Source organism: Daucus carota, chromosome 5, assembly GCF_001625215.2.
Source record: "Daucus carota subsp. sativus chromosome 5, DH1 v3.0, whole genome shotgun sequence".
Lineage (NCBI taxonomy): Eukaryota > Viridiplantae > Streptophyta > Magnoliopsida > Apiales > Apiaceae > Daucus > Daucus carota.
Window position 1 is genome coordinate 19,479,786 of NC_030385.2, and position 16,673 is coordinate 19,496,458.

Consider the following 16,673-nt stretch of genomic DNA (forward strand, 5'->3'; position numbering starts at 1 on the left):
TTTAGGCTCGAGGGAGTAGGGCCTACCGGCCCTACACCCTCAATCCTAAACCCTAACCGTCGGACAATTTATTATACAGTACGAATTAAATCATTCTGCAACCCAAACCTAATAAATTTATTTAGCCTTGCTTAGTTACTGTAAAGTGTACGTGGATTTTTCTAAAACCCAAAAAGGAAACATTAAACCCTTAATGTTAAAAAACGAAAAATATTTTCCTAAAACTTTATTTTTACAAAAATATTTAATATTTTTTTTTACATTTGATATATTTATTCAAATTGAAGTAGAGCTCAACTAATAATATTTATGAAAGATTCTAAAACACCTAAAATTTACAAATACCTATGCTCTAGACTCAAAAAAGATAAAAGATAATAATATCAAATGAAGCTTTTATCTAACAATGATAACATTAAAACCAAAAAAAAATTCAACAAATATCACTAGTGCAAGAGCAAAAATGAAAATGACTAAACAATTCATTACATAAAAAGCAACATCTCATTTACATAATAGTTTTTTGCCAAAAAACAAAATAAGAAGATATTCAACGAATCTTTATTTCTGTAACTTCTTCTTTGGACAATTACGTGAATCATGAGTAGTTGCTAAACATTCTTTACACTTTCGGATTCTCTTTTTTGACTTAGTAATTGTTTTCTCTCTCTCGCTAATCAACCTTGTTGATTTGAAATAGTTTCCTTTGTTTTTGGAAACATTAGGAACTAAAACTGTAATCTCACCCTGAGGTTGGTCACCAATCAAAGAAGCAAGATGGTCTTTTTTTGAAAAACCACCACCATCAGTACAACCACCTCCAACTTCACTGCCCAACTGCTTGACTGTCTTATGAACAAATTCCGGAGCTTCCATCTGCAATCCAGCCTTGTTAAGAACTTGACGAAAGTCAAACCAAATGTTCATCAATTTCAAAGAAACATTTTCCATCTTCAAGTAATCAGTAGATATCATATCACATGAGCTTCCAGAATCCGCAATTTTGGACCAACGGTTAAGAAGAAGACTTCTAGGGAATCTAGTTACTCCAATTTGCTTCATGCCACAAAAGCTATGTCGGCAAACTATACCACACATCACAAACTTTTTGCAGGAACAAACAACATGATCTTTACTAACCGACACCTGAATAAACATCAACTTTATTCAGGTATAAACTTAATTTGGCAGATCTGCTGAAATAATTTCAGAGGTTTTCCCTGACTTTACTAGAATGGCAGTTTAATTTTGTAGGTTGAAAATGCAAAAAAAAAATAATCAATCAATATATGAACATAACAAATATAAGTTTGACTGACAACACAACAAATTAAACTACATCAGTAGAAAAGAAAAAAGACACATGATTGGGAAAATTATAATGGTACTAAAGCACTAAAAATATACAACAATCACTAACATATTGAACAACAATCACTACCATTTAGGGTCAATAATCACTAACTTAAGCAACAACAATCACTATTCTGTGAACCAAAACTATATCATAGGATTACATAGGATTGACTATATCCGAAGTGAATTGTTACAGGGAGTCCAAATTTAATGGTGCAAATCACAAGCAAGTAAGTTAAAAAAATTTATCAAACTGTAATAAATATAAGTGGAAGAATAATATAATACCTTGAAGATCTTTTCTTTAACTTTCACATCCTTAATTTTAAAGTTCGTAACACCATCTATTTCTTCACTCATTCGCTTTATCTGCATATCCAAACAAGCTGCCAGAATTTCCTCCTGAACTCTGTAAAAAACCGTTCGAGTGAACAAATCAGCTGCATCGTCTTCAATAAACCATCTAGACAAAGTAGTAGGAAAGCTTGATTTCGACTCTTCATCCAGTCTCTTTGTCTCGTTTCTTTGTCTTTCCATGGCACTTTGAAACCGCAACCAAAACTCACATAATGTGTCAGCTTGTCTATGAAACTGAGCAAAGAAAAAATTCTCGTTTTCTGACCTAGGTGTGGTCCTCATCAACCCAAACATAGGCTCATCTCTGAAAAAGGCTGGAATCCACAATGATCTAATAGCATACATATCAGTCAGCCACTTGTCATTCTCCAAATTAAATTCTTTGATAACAGCTTCCCAACCTTGTTCAAAATCAGCAATCTCTAGGTGTGATGACCATATAGATTTTTTTCATTTTCTCCATAAAGTCTGTTTCTTTACATAATCGATTACCAAGCTGTAAAAATATTTAAAAGCCACGTCAAATAATAAAAAAGCAAAGACATATTACTATACAGTTTTACATTGGAAAATAAACTAAACTAAGCTAAGGAAATTTCACCAATACCTTTATAGGAAACTTTTGCATGATATGCCACATGCACAAACGGTGCTTAGTAGCAACAAGACCATTTTTCGAAGAAAGCGACGAAGAAACTACAATTTTCATTGCAGGACACTGATCTGTCACAATAACAACAGGATGTCGCCCCATACATGTAGAAAATTGATCAAAAACCCATTTATAGTGCGTGACATCTTCCTTTGACAAAAGGCATGCAGCAAAGGTTATGCATTTTTCATGTTTATCAACCCCAGTAAATGGGGCAAAAATCATGTTATACCTGCAAAAATATATAAAATACTCCTGTATAAGCAGACATCAAATCCAGTTTCTTTTAAATTTTATAATAAAAACATCAAGGACTGAAACCATCCACCTAGGACCACTACACATTTACCTACCTCAAACTAATTTTTTATTAAACATGAATGCAAATGTCTTGCCAGAAGTCCCAAGTACAATGCAAAATTTTAACACAAGTACTAGATACAATGTGATCGTCTACCAGAAGTTCTAAATACAGTCTGCAGACTGAATTACTCCTCAACTAACAACTGATGTATCAGGAATTCACAACAATCCACCATATTTGCCAGGACTATAACTGATTCCTAAAGCTCATCAAAAACACCATGCCAGGCTGTTCTAAATGTTTTTGAGTTACATAAAAATCACTTAATGATACCCATACCTGACACTAATCTCATGGGAAAAAACCTATGATACTAACTCATCAATTACGACAACAAATCCATTAAGGTGAAAAGACTCAAATGGCAGGTGACAATACTAGACTAAAACCATCCAGTCTTACAAAGTTAAGAAATATATTCAGGTCTACTTGAAAGATATATCTTCTGTAACCGACTGTCTTCTGCTGCTCAACAGCAGCATACTTAATTGGAAAATTTCAAGCATATAACAAACACTACTGAGATAATTCAATCTCATGCATATTCAAATAACTCTTAATCAGAACTTTCAAAATTTAAGATTTCCTTAATATTAAATCTATAGCACAACCTGTTAATGAGATAATTCAATCTGATTTGTTTAGATGCTAACAAAACTTCATGAAGAATGGTCCAACATTACTGTCTACAAGAAATTGTTTTAACAACTAAAACAACAAGTTAACAAAAATTATGCATCATCACACATAAATTCACTAGCTGACATGAAAGTTTTTCTTACTTATTTGTGTCAAACGTCGCATCAAATGAGACGGCATCACCATAAACCTCAAAATTCCTCCGAGAAATTGCATCAGCCCAAAAAAGCTTTGTCAAACGCCCTGCTTCATCAAGCTCATACGCATAATAGAAAGAACTTGAGCTCTCCTGAAAAACTTTAAACTTATCAATCAACATCTGCCCATCTCTTTCACCAATGTACTCTTTCAAATCCCGATTAAAGTTCCTAAAATCCCTCAATGTAGCTCCAACATTCGAATAACCACCAACCATTTCTTTCATCAATCCATAAGCTTTACTACAACCAATGTTAACTTTTGCAGCATCAAACACAAAATTCCTAGAACTAACTGTCATTTCACGACTAGATCGCAAAAACTACCTTCCAGATTCATCAACCAAGGGGTGATTATGCACTTCATCAAACTTAAAGACAAAGTATTGTCTATCTTTATTAAGCTTCAAAACTATCTTCGCTTTGCAACAACACCTTGTAGAAGCAGTTCGCCTACGCTTCACATTACTTGAATTACTGTCCGAAATACTACGAAACTCATTAGAACCTTCTTTACTGCATGTATAGTGTTTGAAAGTAATAGTACCAAATGCATCCTTCTTTTCAGTTCCCTTCCTCACATCAAAACCACTTAAACGACCATAATCTTTATAGAATACAAAAGCCTGATCCAGACTCTGAAAAGATTGATTAATATTTGGCTTTGAAACATCAGGAACATTAACAGGAAGATAAAATCTTTCACGAACATCTGAGTAACTTGTCACAGATTCTTCGTTCCGACTCGAGGGAACATTTCCACTAGCAACGGAAGTAACATCATCACAGCCACGATTAACAAGAGAAGAATCCCCACAACTCGAACCTATCATATGAAATATAAATAATCAATACTTATAATAAAATAATAACAGCCATCACAGTCACAAAAATGTCAATCAAAGTCTCACATATATCAGATTTAAAACATGCAATTACCCTCTCCACAAAAAATATCTAAATTAGATGAAAATACAACAACCAATAATATATGTACTTATAATCATTATTTTAAACAAAAATTACTAATACATTTAAATTAATAAAATATCAGGATACAAAACTAAAATTATCATTATAACCATCTACAATCACTACTGTATGTGTTAATAATCACTAACATATGAAACAACAATCACTATCAAAAGCTAATAATTTTGAACTTGCTCTGATCCTTTCTATAATTCTTCTCATCTGACTAATATCATTAACACAAACTAACTGGAAATATAGAACAAATCATCATCCAAGCATAAACAAATAACAGTAATCACAATAATCACAAGAATACTAACCTTGATTGTGGCTAATCTTCACTAAATCTGAAATTATCATCCTCCAAGCATAAAAAAATCAATTTCCTGCAAACAAAATTTTTAACACTGCAGTTTACTAAAGCTACATATCAAACAAAAGCTATCTGAATTGATTTACTCAAGCCCAATTAAACAATTCATCACTGAAAACTACCAAACAAATCAAAAATTAACACACTTTGCACTCAATTAAACATAATGATATAAAGATTTGTAAAATTTAAAGAATATACACAACATACATACAAACAAAAGCTATCTGCAGATGATTATTGTACCTCGAACGAGATTAAGCGTGATTCATATCATATTAAGCTCATCAAAACTATAATCTTCCAAATCAAGCTCTAATTATATCATATTACACCGAAGTCTACTCTCAAAATCAAGCTCGAAATACCTCCGACAGCGCGTTAACTCCGACACCGAGTTAATTCCGGCAGCGCGTTAAGATTGCAGCGAGTTAACTCCGACAGAGCGTGAGAGAGAGAGATACCGGCAGCGCGCAAGATAAAGGAAGAGAAGAAGAGAGGTAACGACCGCGCGAGAGAAACAGATAACGGCTAGAGAGAGAAAGAACTGTAAGAAAGAGAAAACAAAACTTCAACTGATTCCAGTCAAACCTCAAGTCAATCCTTTTAAATATTAAATTAATGAATGGACAAGATTTAATAACATATAAATTGATTGGACGGCTCAGATCTAGTTTGTAGTTTGTACAATTAAAAAGTTTGTATTTGAGCAAAATCCTATATATATATATATATGAGAGTTCGAATTGAAAATGAACCATAGATCATATTCCGGTATTCAGGTAGAATTATATTATGAAAAATTATATGAGACTGAATCTGAGCGGGTATAGGAGTGCTCATATCCGGGATCATATATTATCTTGGCCTAATTTTTTCGCCGTATTTGGATCGTTTTCAAAACGAATATATTTGGATCGTTTTCAAAACGAATATGAAACATGTATCATATTTTCGAGCCGGATATAACCCGAGACACAATACAGTCCCTATCGATATACAGCGGAGTGATTATATAACACAGGAGTGTAAATTGTAGGAAAATGAAGCGGTAACGAAAGAGAGAGCGGGGAAAGATGGAAGAAGAACTAGAGAGAGAACTGGGGAAGAGAGGTTTAAGCTATTCAAATCAAGCAGACAAAGGTCGTTGTCTTTTCTCCACCAGAGACTTCTCTCCAGGTCTCTCTTCCTCTCCCTCCCTCTCTCTCGCGTTGTATATTTTACTGTAATCTATTGTTGAAAAGCAAGTCTTGGATTGGGTTTTGAACTTTTGAATTCACTTTCGAATTGCTCTACAACTATAACATTAATTGTATTTCTTGAATGTATGTATTTATTTCTGGTGTTTGTCTTTGTACATTAGGGCAGGGACCCTGTTGGTCTCAATTTCAGTTGCTTTAGGGTAGCCTTAGGATGCTATATTATTTTTCTTGGGTTTATACATTTTCTTTTTCTTTTTTTTTTTGGCAAAAAAAATAAAAGGATTCTCTGAAAAACTTCTGGTAAGAACATGGACAATAAAGTTGTAGGTAGAGCCTATAGTCTAAACCAAACCTAAAATACACTGTCTTTCTTGCTCCTTGCTAAGAGTAGAGAGAAGAGAGGTTGTTCAAGACCCGAAAGTAGCTCTAGTATGTTATAAGTTGTGTACTTCTACATACTCCTTTAGGAATATGCTGCGGTTGAAGAGGCTTCCACTCTTCATAGTCATCTCAAACAACAGAGAAGCAACTAGACATCCACAGGACCCTGGCATATTTACACCGAGTAGATAGTCATACATTTGAAAGGACTGCAGATAGTGAGAAGAAATGAGTCCATAGTCTGCATTGAATATGGTTTATGCAACACATTGCCATATTCATTTGAAAGACTTGCTTGTCTGTATCCAGTGACCTTAAAGCGAATCACAACTATTGATGCTTTTAGTATATAGTGAGCCTTTTTTTTTTTTTTAATGTGACAGGAGAGGTGATTATAAGTCAAGAACCATATGTGTCTGTACCAAATAGAACTTCTGGGGATTCAAGATGTGACTGGTGTTTCAGCTCAAGTAACCTTAAGAGATGCTCATCCTGTCAAGTTGTTTGGTATTGCGGAAGCATATGTCAGGTATGTATGTTAACGTTAAGTTGTATGTTCTATCCACAGATTACTAACTTTACTGTCGTCTATCACCATCTCAAATGCACAGTTTTATATTCTTCTAGCATATTACAGGATTGCGCTTCCCTGTTTTATTCATTACTCATATATGTGTATACATGCTAGAAGATATACGTTTTGAATAAAATTGTACAATCTGATTGTCTATTTAATACTAAAGCACGCACTAAATGTGGAACCTTTTACACAAATGTTGCTTAATATCTGTTATATTAAAATTTAAAGGCACGCGATGGACTGATAGATTCGCTTCCTGCAGCATATATTTATCCACTACACATCTTTTAACGAGTGAAACCTCTTTTGTTCACGGTTCCTCTTTAGTTCTAAAACATGGAAGATCTCACTTTTACCGTGTGATAGCTTGTTGCATTTCTGTCCGTATGCAAGCTTATGATTTCTGTTGGAATTTTAATTTGGACTCCAAGTTCTTATATACTGGTATGGTTATACTTCGAACCTTTTTCAGAAGTCAGATTGGAAGTTGCATCAACTTGAATGTCAAGCTCTTTCAAGACTTGACAAAAATAGATTAAAATCTCTCACACCTTCCATACGTTTGATGGTGAAACTTTTTATACGAAAAAAGTTGCAGAGTGAGAAGGTGAGTTTCCGATAGTCTCTACATGGTAAATGTGTGTTTTAAATTATAGTATCTTCATGTTACATACTTACATATGTCATTTTGTTTGGAAATATCCTTATTCATAGATTTGCTTGTGTTTTATAGTCTAATTGTCCTTGTGTGCAATCAGAATGCATTATTGGTTCTGCCTTTTGTATATTTACCTAGAAAAGGTTATTTCGGCCTGCTCCCAATTCCACATAATGATTTTATTATCAATCCAGTGTTAGAAGTTTCACGTCACCATAAGTCCATTCCCACTAAACATGCATGAAACTGCTTTTAAAGAAACAGATGTGCTAGGTCAATTTTGAAGGAAGGAAAAGATTTTTGGCGGTCTTATGTTTTAATTTAGATTTTGCGGGGTTATATATAATGAACGAGCTTTTAACAGATTAGAGTTGTTATACTATACACTTTTTATTGTTTCACAATATAAATGCCACTATGCTTATCTTAATTATTCTTAATTGTTATTGGGCATATGTTTACTCTGTCTTCACCTTTTTTTAGATGCAATATCCTAATTTTAATCTTAACTTGCATAACCTAATATGTATTTAGTCTTCTGATGTTTAATTTGTGTAATTAACAGATAATCCCAGCTACTTATATGGACAACTACAAACTGGTGGAGGCTTTGGTATCTCGTATGCTTAAATTCTACTTCAAAATGGAATTTGTAATGTGCTATTTTCAATTATTTGTGTTTCTGGTAACAATTTGATTATTTATTATGAAGATATGTCCAAAGTTGATGAGAAACAACTATTGTTATACGCACAAATGGCAAACCTTGTTAATGTTATTCTCCAGTGGCCTGATATCAGTATAAAAGAGATTGCAGAAAACTTTGCCAAGGTATTCACTGAAAACTTAGGTCACTCTCATTATAGGCTGTGTATTGGTTTTTTTGAAGCTCCAGTAGTTAAATAAATATATTCCAAAATTTGTATTATATGTACATCAGTATCACTTAGCCTATCTACTTAACAATAAGCTCTGTAGTTTTTGCTGTCACTGTCCTAAACATGGTTATAGTTCAGCTATAAACCTGGTATGCTTGAACATATATAGGAAAACTCAGATGAATACTCTTTAATGCTAGGTGTTAGGGACTTAGGGTCGAAGATCCTATTCTTGTGTTCAGAGGTTGATAAATTAGTGTAAATCTAAATAGGTGATCGTGTTATTGGATTTTGTATGTTGCAATGTTTTGACCCTACAATTTCTGGATACTCGTTGTTGCATCATAAATAAGCCGTTTACCCTGCTGTACCATCGAAAGAGGATCATGTTCTGGTGTGTTACACCAAACATTCCCAATATGTCCTGCTCAGGAGTAGGATTTTGGTAGAATGAGATGTATGTAGACCTTGCCCTCTCCTAGGAGTAGTGAGGCTTCTTGGAAAAAAAAGGTCTTGGAAGTTTGGTGGTTGCAGAGAGAGAGAGAGAGAGTTTTAATCCAATAGAAACTACTAAATAGAAACTAAAATAGAAACCACTGTTTTTAAGAGGATGGGAAGTTTTGTGGGTCCCGAGGATGGACCCCTAGGTGGGGTCTAGTGGGACCGGGGTAGGGTTAAGTGTTGGCTCTTGAGCCTGTCTGTAGCCTATCTGAGACTTTTCCGGAGCCTTGATGAGGCTATAGTAGGCCCGAGGTGTATTGAGTGGGCTCGGGCGTGGGCCCCAAGTGGGTAATGTCATATAGGGGTGGGTATACACACACACACACATATATATTGAATTTTCCTTATGAAAATATTAAAAGATTTGTAACATATGTAACATATTTGAGAAGTAATATTTTAGTGTATATTTATCTAAAAATAATTAAGTTTCCCAATAATATGCAGCTTGCAGCAAATGCACATACCATCTGTGACAGTGAATTAAGACCGCTTGGGACAGGACTATACCCTGTCATTTCGATCATTAACCACAGGTGACTTCGATATACATTTGTCTCTTTTTTTTTTCCTTTTCTTAGAATCATTTCCCTGACTCTGGTGAATGGTTTTGATGGGGCAGTTGCTTGCCCAACTCTGTTCTAGTGTTTGAGGGAAAGATGGCAGTGGTCCGGGCTGTCCAACCTGTACCCAGAGGTAGCGAGGTATGATGTGCTATTGTAATCCGTAATATGTAATTTACGAAATATGCCCGGGACATCTTGGCAGTGGGTTTAGGTGCCTTGGTTCAGGTCAAAGGTAAAAGCAATTACCATATTTTGTTTAAAACGTTCATGAAAATGAGAACTGAAGTTTTTTTTGTCATCACTAAATTATTTATTCATGCTGTCTTATATCCTATATCATTGTCTGATATTTAAAAAAGGACAAGCTGTAGATCTGATGTAATTATTCACTTTCTGGAATGAACTCTCTGCTTGTTATAACTTATAACTGTATCAATTTTTAACTAAAAATCAGTCTATACACGAAAGTTAGATAAATATCGAAGTCATGCATCATTCAAAGTTTAATATCTAGAACTATCTATATATTGGAATGTAATTTTATCGTCTAATACCTTTAGCATATCAAAGATAGCTAGTCTTATATACATAGAAACAGTGCATATGTGACAGAAGATTAAGATGTCGAGATAATTAGGAAATTTCAGAGGTTCCTAGGTGGTATTAATTGGTCTTTCAATTTTTTTTCGGAACAAGTGTAAGCTCTGGGGAAATGCTTTGTCTATTAGCAATTGAAACATGTTTGATGCATGAAGTACGTACTAGCTGTGTCCTTGTATGTGGGAAATTGGGTAAGCTTCTAATGCGTCAGGGGAACTGGTTGCTAGAAGAGGCCGAGCATAACTAATATTAAGACCTTGAATGTTCAAAATATCTCACTTGTCAGATTTGTGAGTGATACTTAACTAATATTCCTTTGTGCCAAGTCTTCTTATGAATAAAAAATAGTAGAAGGTCACAAAAGATTACAGTTTGATATACACAAATAATTTGTTTGGATGACAAAATGTTGTTGTCTTTGTTTATTTGTTGAATTAGCTTGCAACCATTGACCAACTTTTAAAGTGAGTGTTATCTTGTTATTGCCTGATTTGGCTCTGTTGTGTTTTGAAGGTATTAATAAGTTACATAGAAACAGCAGGAAGCACCATCACTCGACAAAAGACCCTCAAAGAACAGTATTACTTCACTTGCACTTGTCCTCGTTGCAGCAACCTGGTAATTTTTATTAATTGCATCTGTTTATCACATCCCTGTTAATTTTGAAAAGCAAAATGGCTTCTACTTAGAAGCTTTACTAGCCCAATGTTGCAGGGCCAGTCTAATGACATCAAAGAGAGTTCAATTCTGGAAGGTTATAGATGCAAGGATGCTAAGTGCAATGGTTTCTTGCTTCGTGATTCTGGTATAACCTGCTCTGATATTTTTAGGTGCGTAGTCCAATGACATTATATTAGCGTCTTTTGTCATGTTTAATTCTGGATCTGCAGATAATAAAGGGTTCATATGCCAGCAGTGTGGACTTGTAAGGGAGAGGGAAGAATTAAAGATAGTTTTGGGCGAAGTCAAATCAACAACAGAAAAAGCATCCATGATTTATTCATCTGGAAGTATCCTCTGATTATTGTCAGTGGCTTACTTCTCACTTCCCTGGTTGGAAATTTGATATTTTTGTTACAAGATACAGCACAAGTAACTAGGTTTTGTTAGATCATATATAATATATATATATATATATATATATATATAGATATATAGATATATATATATATATATATATATATATATATATATATATATATATATAGATAGATATATAGATATATATATATATATATCATATATCATATTTCCATATTGGTATAAGTAGACAGTTGCCAAACTTTTGGACTTATTAGTTAGCAGTGCTACATGTTTTTTTTGGCATCTGAAATCCCCACCTATCCACCCTTCTGTCCCCTAGGTCCTTGCTAGGTGCAATATGTAGGCTTCCTAATGCATATAGTGAATTTTACTAATTCTCTAATCATTGATGATTTGGTGTACTGTATTACTTTTTAATAAAATCCAATCATCATATCTTATTATATTCACTTGCCTTTTCCGTTATATTGTATTGCGGTGAAGCTCAATAACAGAAATCCAAATACTCCCACCCCACCTTTATTTGTCTTATTACCTTTGGGGTTGAAGGATTTTTCATGTGATTTCCAATCACCTTAACTTATCTTATTAAATCGCCTTAAAAAAAAACAAACTTATCTTATTAAATCATGCTGTTAATGACTTATAAACCTGAAAGTAGGTCTTAAGTGCCACCTATTTCTGGGGTGTTGGCCCTCATTGCCACAATATTCAAGAAAATGGCCCCAAACACAAGTCCCGGAGAAGATGGGCCCGACCTACCATTTTACGATCCAAAATGCTAGATCGTGCAGCGTTTATCCTCTTTTCCTTAATGTTACACGATCTAGCGTTTTGAAACCCTGAACGCTATTTCATGTGTTTTACTCCTAAAACGTCAGATTGTGTTACGTTTTGTAGGGTTTTTTAGACCTAAACGCGACACGTTCTAACGCTTTCTTCCAAAAATCAAAAATCTGGATTATCTGGCATTAATAAATGGTATTTTGGCCATTTCTCCCAACTCTGTTATTTTGGGCATTACTTGTGGGTTTTGCGGCATCTGGGGCCTTTTCTCCTATTCCTGCCTCCTTTCAAATGTTATCTTTGATGAAGTTCAGATAGAGCTGAAGCCAGTGCTCTGTACAAGATGATTGAGAAACTTCAACTAAATCTTTGCCATCCATTTTCACTCGATCTGATGCGTACCCGAGAAACTATTTTAAAGGTATGTCTCTTGATTTTAGTTGTGTGGATCAATTCTCAAGTCTCACCATCGATTCTGGTGTACACATGTAGACTATACTGCTCTTAAACATATTTTGTGGAGGAATATGCTGATGTATTGTGGACACATTATCTATTCAAGTATGCGATGAATTTGCTTCTTTTTTTTTCATATGATCTTTTATCCAAACTGTACCTGTTATATGCCATTCTTGCTTCTCGGAACTCAAAATATATTGACTAGGAATTTTACCTTATATGGGAGGGTATTTAAAGATTTTCATTAGCTTTATTTATTTTTTGAATCATTCTTTTTGGGTCATATTTGTCCTGTATATTTCTGCTGTAATAAAACATGATTTATATGTTTTCCTAGATATCAATGGAGCTTCAAGACTGGGAAGAAGCACTAGCTTACTGCAAATTAACAATTCCAGTTTATGAGAGTATGTTATCTTTTTCTGCCAGAATTCTCTTAGAAGTCTTCAAATTTAATCTCAACACTGGTTGATACTTAATATTTTTGTCTGTGAGGATTGCCTTTGCAAACTTATACACACTTATGACATTTACATAGTTTTCTCACCGACTTGACAAATGCTGTATCACTCTCCATAGAAGCAGCACAATAGCATTTTGCTCTATATCATCTCGAAAACTCAGATTTAAGGATTTTTCGTTCATTAACTGAATTCTTTAAGAGTTCCTTTGCATTATTTATATTTCATACCTATATCATTGCCTGCTTTAATCCAATCCGAAACATTGTGGATTAAAGTCACTTGAAGATTAGCTCATTCCCCTTGATGAAATTACTATGCATTGTTCTTGTAGTGTAGAAGTGTTCGCTATCTTGTTAATAATATAATTTAGCTAAAAATGCCTGCACAGCTTATCTCTGCTTATTTAAAGTAATAAAGTGGGGTTGTATTGGTAGCTGTATACATGTAGACTGAACTTTGGTAATTAAGTTCAAAACAAGGGCAGTCTTAAGATTACTTAGTTTCTTACGCATTTTATTCTATAAACAGGTTAAATGACTCCCTTTTCTTGTTCCTCTTAGAAGTTTTTTTTTTTTAAATCCTAAAACTGGAACATATAGAAGAAAAAAAAGTGAACACCTTTATTTTTATAATTGTCAAACTTATTGCGGCTATCGAGTTTATGTATTGTCTTTCTTTCCAAAACAGGAGTATACCCAGAACACCATCCGTTGCTTGGATTACAGTATTATACCTGCGGGAAACTTGAATGGTACCTTTATATACATTTCTTTTTTTTCTTCATGATCATAAAATTTTAGGCATGATAGTTTTGTTGCCCTTGCATAAAGGAAATTACAGTTCGGCCTGGTAATTATCTTTCATGTTTGTTTTGTATTAGATCTGAGATTTGAAATATGACCATACAATTGAAACAGCCATATCAATTTTTCGATTACTGAAAATCTAATATGCCTTGCATTAATTAAAAAAATAAATAAATTACATCAGTACTCCTTCCGTCCCCCGTGAGTAGTATACGGAGGGGACGCGACACGCATTTTAATGCTCCTCTAAAGTATAGTTATGTAAATTTTTTTAAGATTTTTTTTCTGAATAAAAATTTAAATATTAAATTTTTATTCAGAAAAAGAAAATTTTAAAAATAAGTTGTAGAACTATATTTTATAAGAGCACTAAAGTACTGCCAAATAGTGAACATATAGAATTGAATGGGACGGAGGGAGTATATAACAAGAATTACTGACACCAAGAACACATACAATTGTGGTCTTGAATATGTTGAATCCCAGATTGGGTTATTATTTTTCCCGCTGCAACCCATTAATTCCCAGACTGGAAAAGATGAAATGTTGATTAAAATTGAAAGAAATGTTGGAATGGCATAGTCGTCATTATCGGGCATAATGATGTTCTACACGCTAAGGCATTCACAAAACTCTTTTATATGCAGTGGCTCTTGAATTGTGCTTGGATAATAGGGTATTAGCCTATTGGGATGATGACCTATATGCCAGTTAGATCTGCATTTGTAACTTAGCCCTATCTAACATATTCTGCTCTGGTACAACCGTAACCAATTTGCAAGGTGAAGGAATTGGCTCTAATCATCATGTACCATTTATAAAAATCTTAAGGTGTTAGGCGTGGATAAAGTTCACAAAACTCTTTTATATGCAGTGGCTCTTGAATTGTGCTTGGATAATAGGGTATTAGCCTATTGGGATGATGACCTATATGCCAGTTAGATCTGCATTTGTAACTTAGCCCTATCTAACATATTCTGCTCTGGTACAACCGTAACCAATTTGCAAGGTGAAGGAATTGGCTCTAATCATCATGTACCATTTATAAAAATCTTAAGGTGTTAGGCGTGGATAAAGTTATTACACTTGATGAAGTTTACTTGAAAATTTAGGCGATAATCCTGTTATGAAATTGTAATGCTTTTAGGCCAAACGAAATCCTCTATATGCAATTTATGTATGGCAGTTAAAAGTTGGAATATAATAATATATATATCTGCTTTCGGAACATCTCCACATCCAGCTGTAATAATTAACTCTCACAGACACTTTGGCACAACTCGATAATAGTCTTATTCAATCATCATAGTCCGTAGTAGCCAAGCTAGCGAAGACATCCCATTTTTATCATGATTTTATAATCATATAGCCATATAGGTTTGCCAAAACCATACTGAGCAAAAAGTAATCTTAATCTAGACCAAAACAATATATAGTATTTAGTAAGGTTTAAGTCTAAATGGTGACTGAATTTTTGTACAGGTTACTTGGAAACACTGAGGACGCCATTAAGTCCTTGACCAAGGCAGTAAAAATATTGCGCAACACACATGGGAAAAACAGTCCTTTTACAAAAGAACTCTTATCCAAGTTGGAGGAAGCACAGGCTGAAGCTTCTTATAAGCTATCTTCTGTTGGTTACTAATATTGTTAAAATCAAGGAATCAACTATGGTCGCTGTTGTGAACTAAGCCAACTAAGTGCTTGGTAAAGATATAAAATACCAATTTTTTTTAATGGTTTATGGATGTCTACAAAGTTCTATCAAGTGTTACATGAGGCGTGGTGAATCATCAACACATATACTGAAAGCATTTACTCCTTCTATCCCAAATTAGATGACCTTTTTGAGAAATTTTTTTATCCCAAAATAGTTAAGTCTCTCTCTTTTCAATGCACATTTATCATCAATCTTCTATCCTTACCTTCTCTTATTTATCATTTCCAATGTAACATCTTATTAATACTATAGAAAGTCAACACAATAAATAAGGGCATAGATGAGAAAAAGATGAATCATTTAATACTCCTTAATATGTGTGAAATGAGCAAAAGGCTCATATAAATTGGGATGGAGGGAGTACTAAATAGTCTCTTTGAGAATGGAGCAATCATAAATTTTAGTTCAGTGAGTTGTATTTGGTTGATGGATTTTCCTCCCTCTGTCCCATTTCCTATTTTCTTTACCCCAAAAAGCTTGTACACATTAACTTATTATGATAAATTATATGTTAAATATGTTAATTTTTCTGAAAAACAAGTCTAAATTTTGGTAGCATGTACCTTATATATTATAGTCAGTGTTGTAAAAAGCGGGAATCGGACTTGATTGGTGAAGTTATGGAACATGGATTAATAGAATTGATCGGTGATTGATCGGATATTTAATTAGTTTGGCGAGCTACGAAACATGAATTAATCGGTGAGTAATCACCAACTTTTAGAACAGAAATTATAGTTAGAATAAAAAATAGATTTTAACCTGAACAAGCAAAGCGGAACAGAGGGAGTCATATTTACAGTTTGTATTTTGTGCCTAAGATGTAGGGATGGGCATTCTCCCCGCCCCGCTCGACCCCATCCGATCCCCGCTCCGTTCGGATCGGGGATTTGGGGAATTTTTCGGGTGCGGGGCCGGGATCGGGGAAAATTTTAGAAAAAATTCGGGGATCGGAGCGGGGTCGGGGATTGATGTCTCCCCGCCCCGATTGTGTATATATATATAAATAATAATATATTTATATATTATACTAAATATATTATTAAAAATAGATAACTTTTATAATATAATAAAAATTAGAAAATGATCTTTATTTTTATTGATTTATTATAAAT

General features: G+C 34.0%; 2 protein-coding genes across 2 annotated transcripts; one reads left to right on the plus strand and one right to left on the minus strand.

Moving 5' to 3' along the window:
• Positions 1-561: 561 nt before the first annotated feature.
• On the minus strand, positions 562-4,398 carry LOC108222149 (protein FAR1-RELATED SEQUENCE 5-like). The gene is made up of 6 exons (XM_064093895.1): positions 3,893-4,398; positions 3,512-3,808; positions 2,321-2,597; positions 2,206-2,209; positions 1,645-2,114; positions 562-1,146 (listed from the first exon to the last, which is right to left on the minus strand). The coding sequence occupies exons 1-6, from the start codon at positions 4,396-4,398 to the stop codon at positions 562-564; spliced, it is 2,139 nt and encodes a 712-aa protein (XP_063949965.1).
• Positions 4,399-5,912: 1,514 nt separating this feature from the next.
• On the plus strand, positions 5,913-15,606 carry LOC108216981 (histone-lysine N-methyltransferase ASHR1). The gene is made up of 14 exons (XM_017390105.2): positions 5,913-6,092; positions 6,880-7,025; positions 7,549-7,683; positions 8,300-8,354; positions 8,447-8,565; positions 9,561-9,649; positions 9,736-9,817; positions 10,793-10,897; positions 10,994-11,084; positions 11,170-11,289; positions 12,424-12,530; positions 12,906-12,975; positions 13,720-13,783; positions 15,321-15,606. Exons 1-14 carry the CDS (start codon positions 5,990-5,992, stop codon positions 15,481-15,483), a joined length of 1,449 nt encoding a protein of 482 aa, XP_017245594.1. The 5' UTR covers positions 5,913-5,989; the 3' UTR covers positions 15,484-15,606.
• The last annotated feature ends 1,067 nt before the right edge of the window (positions 15,607-16,673 follow it).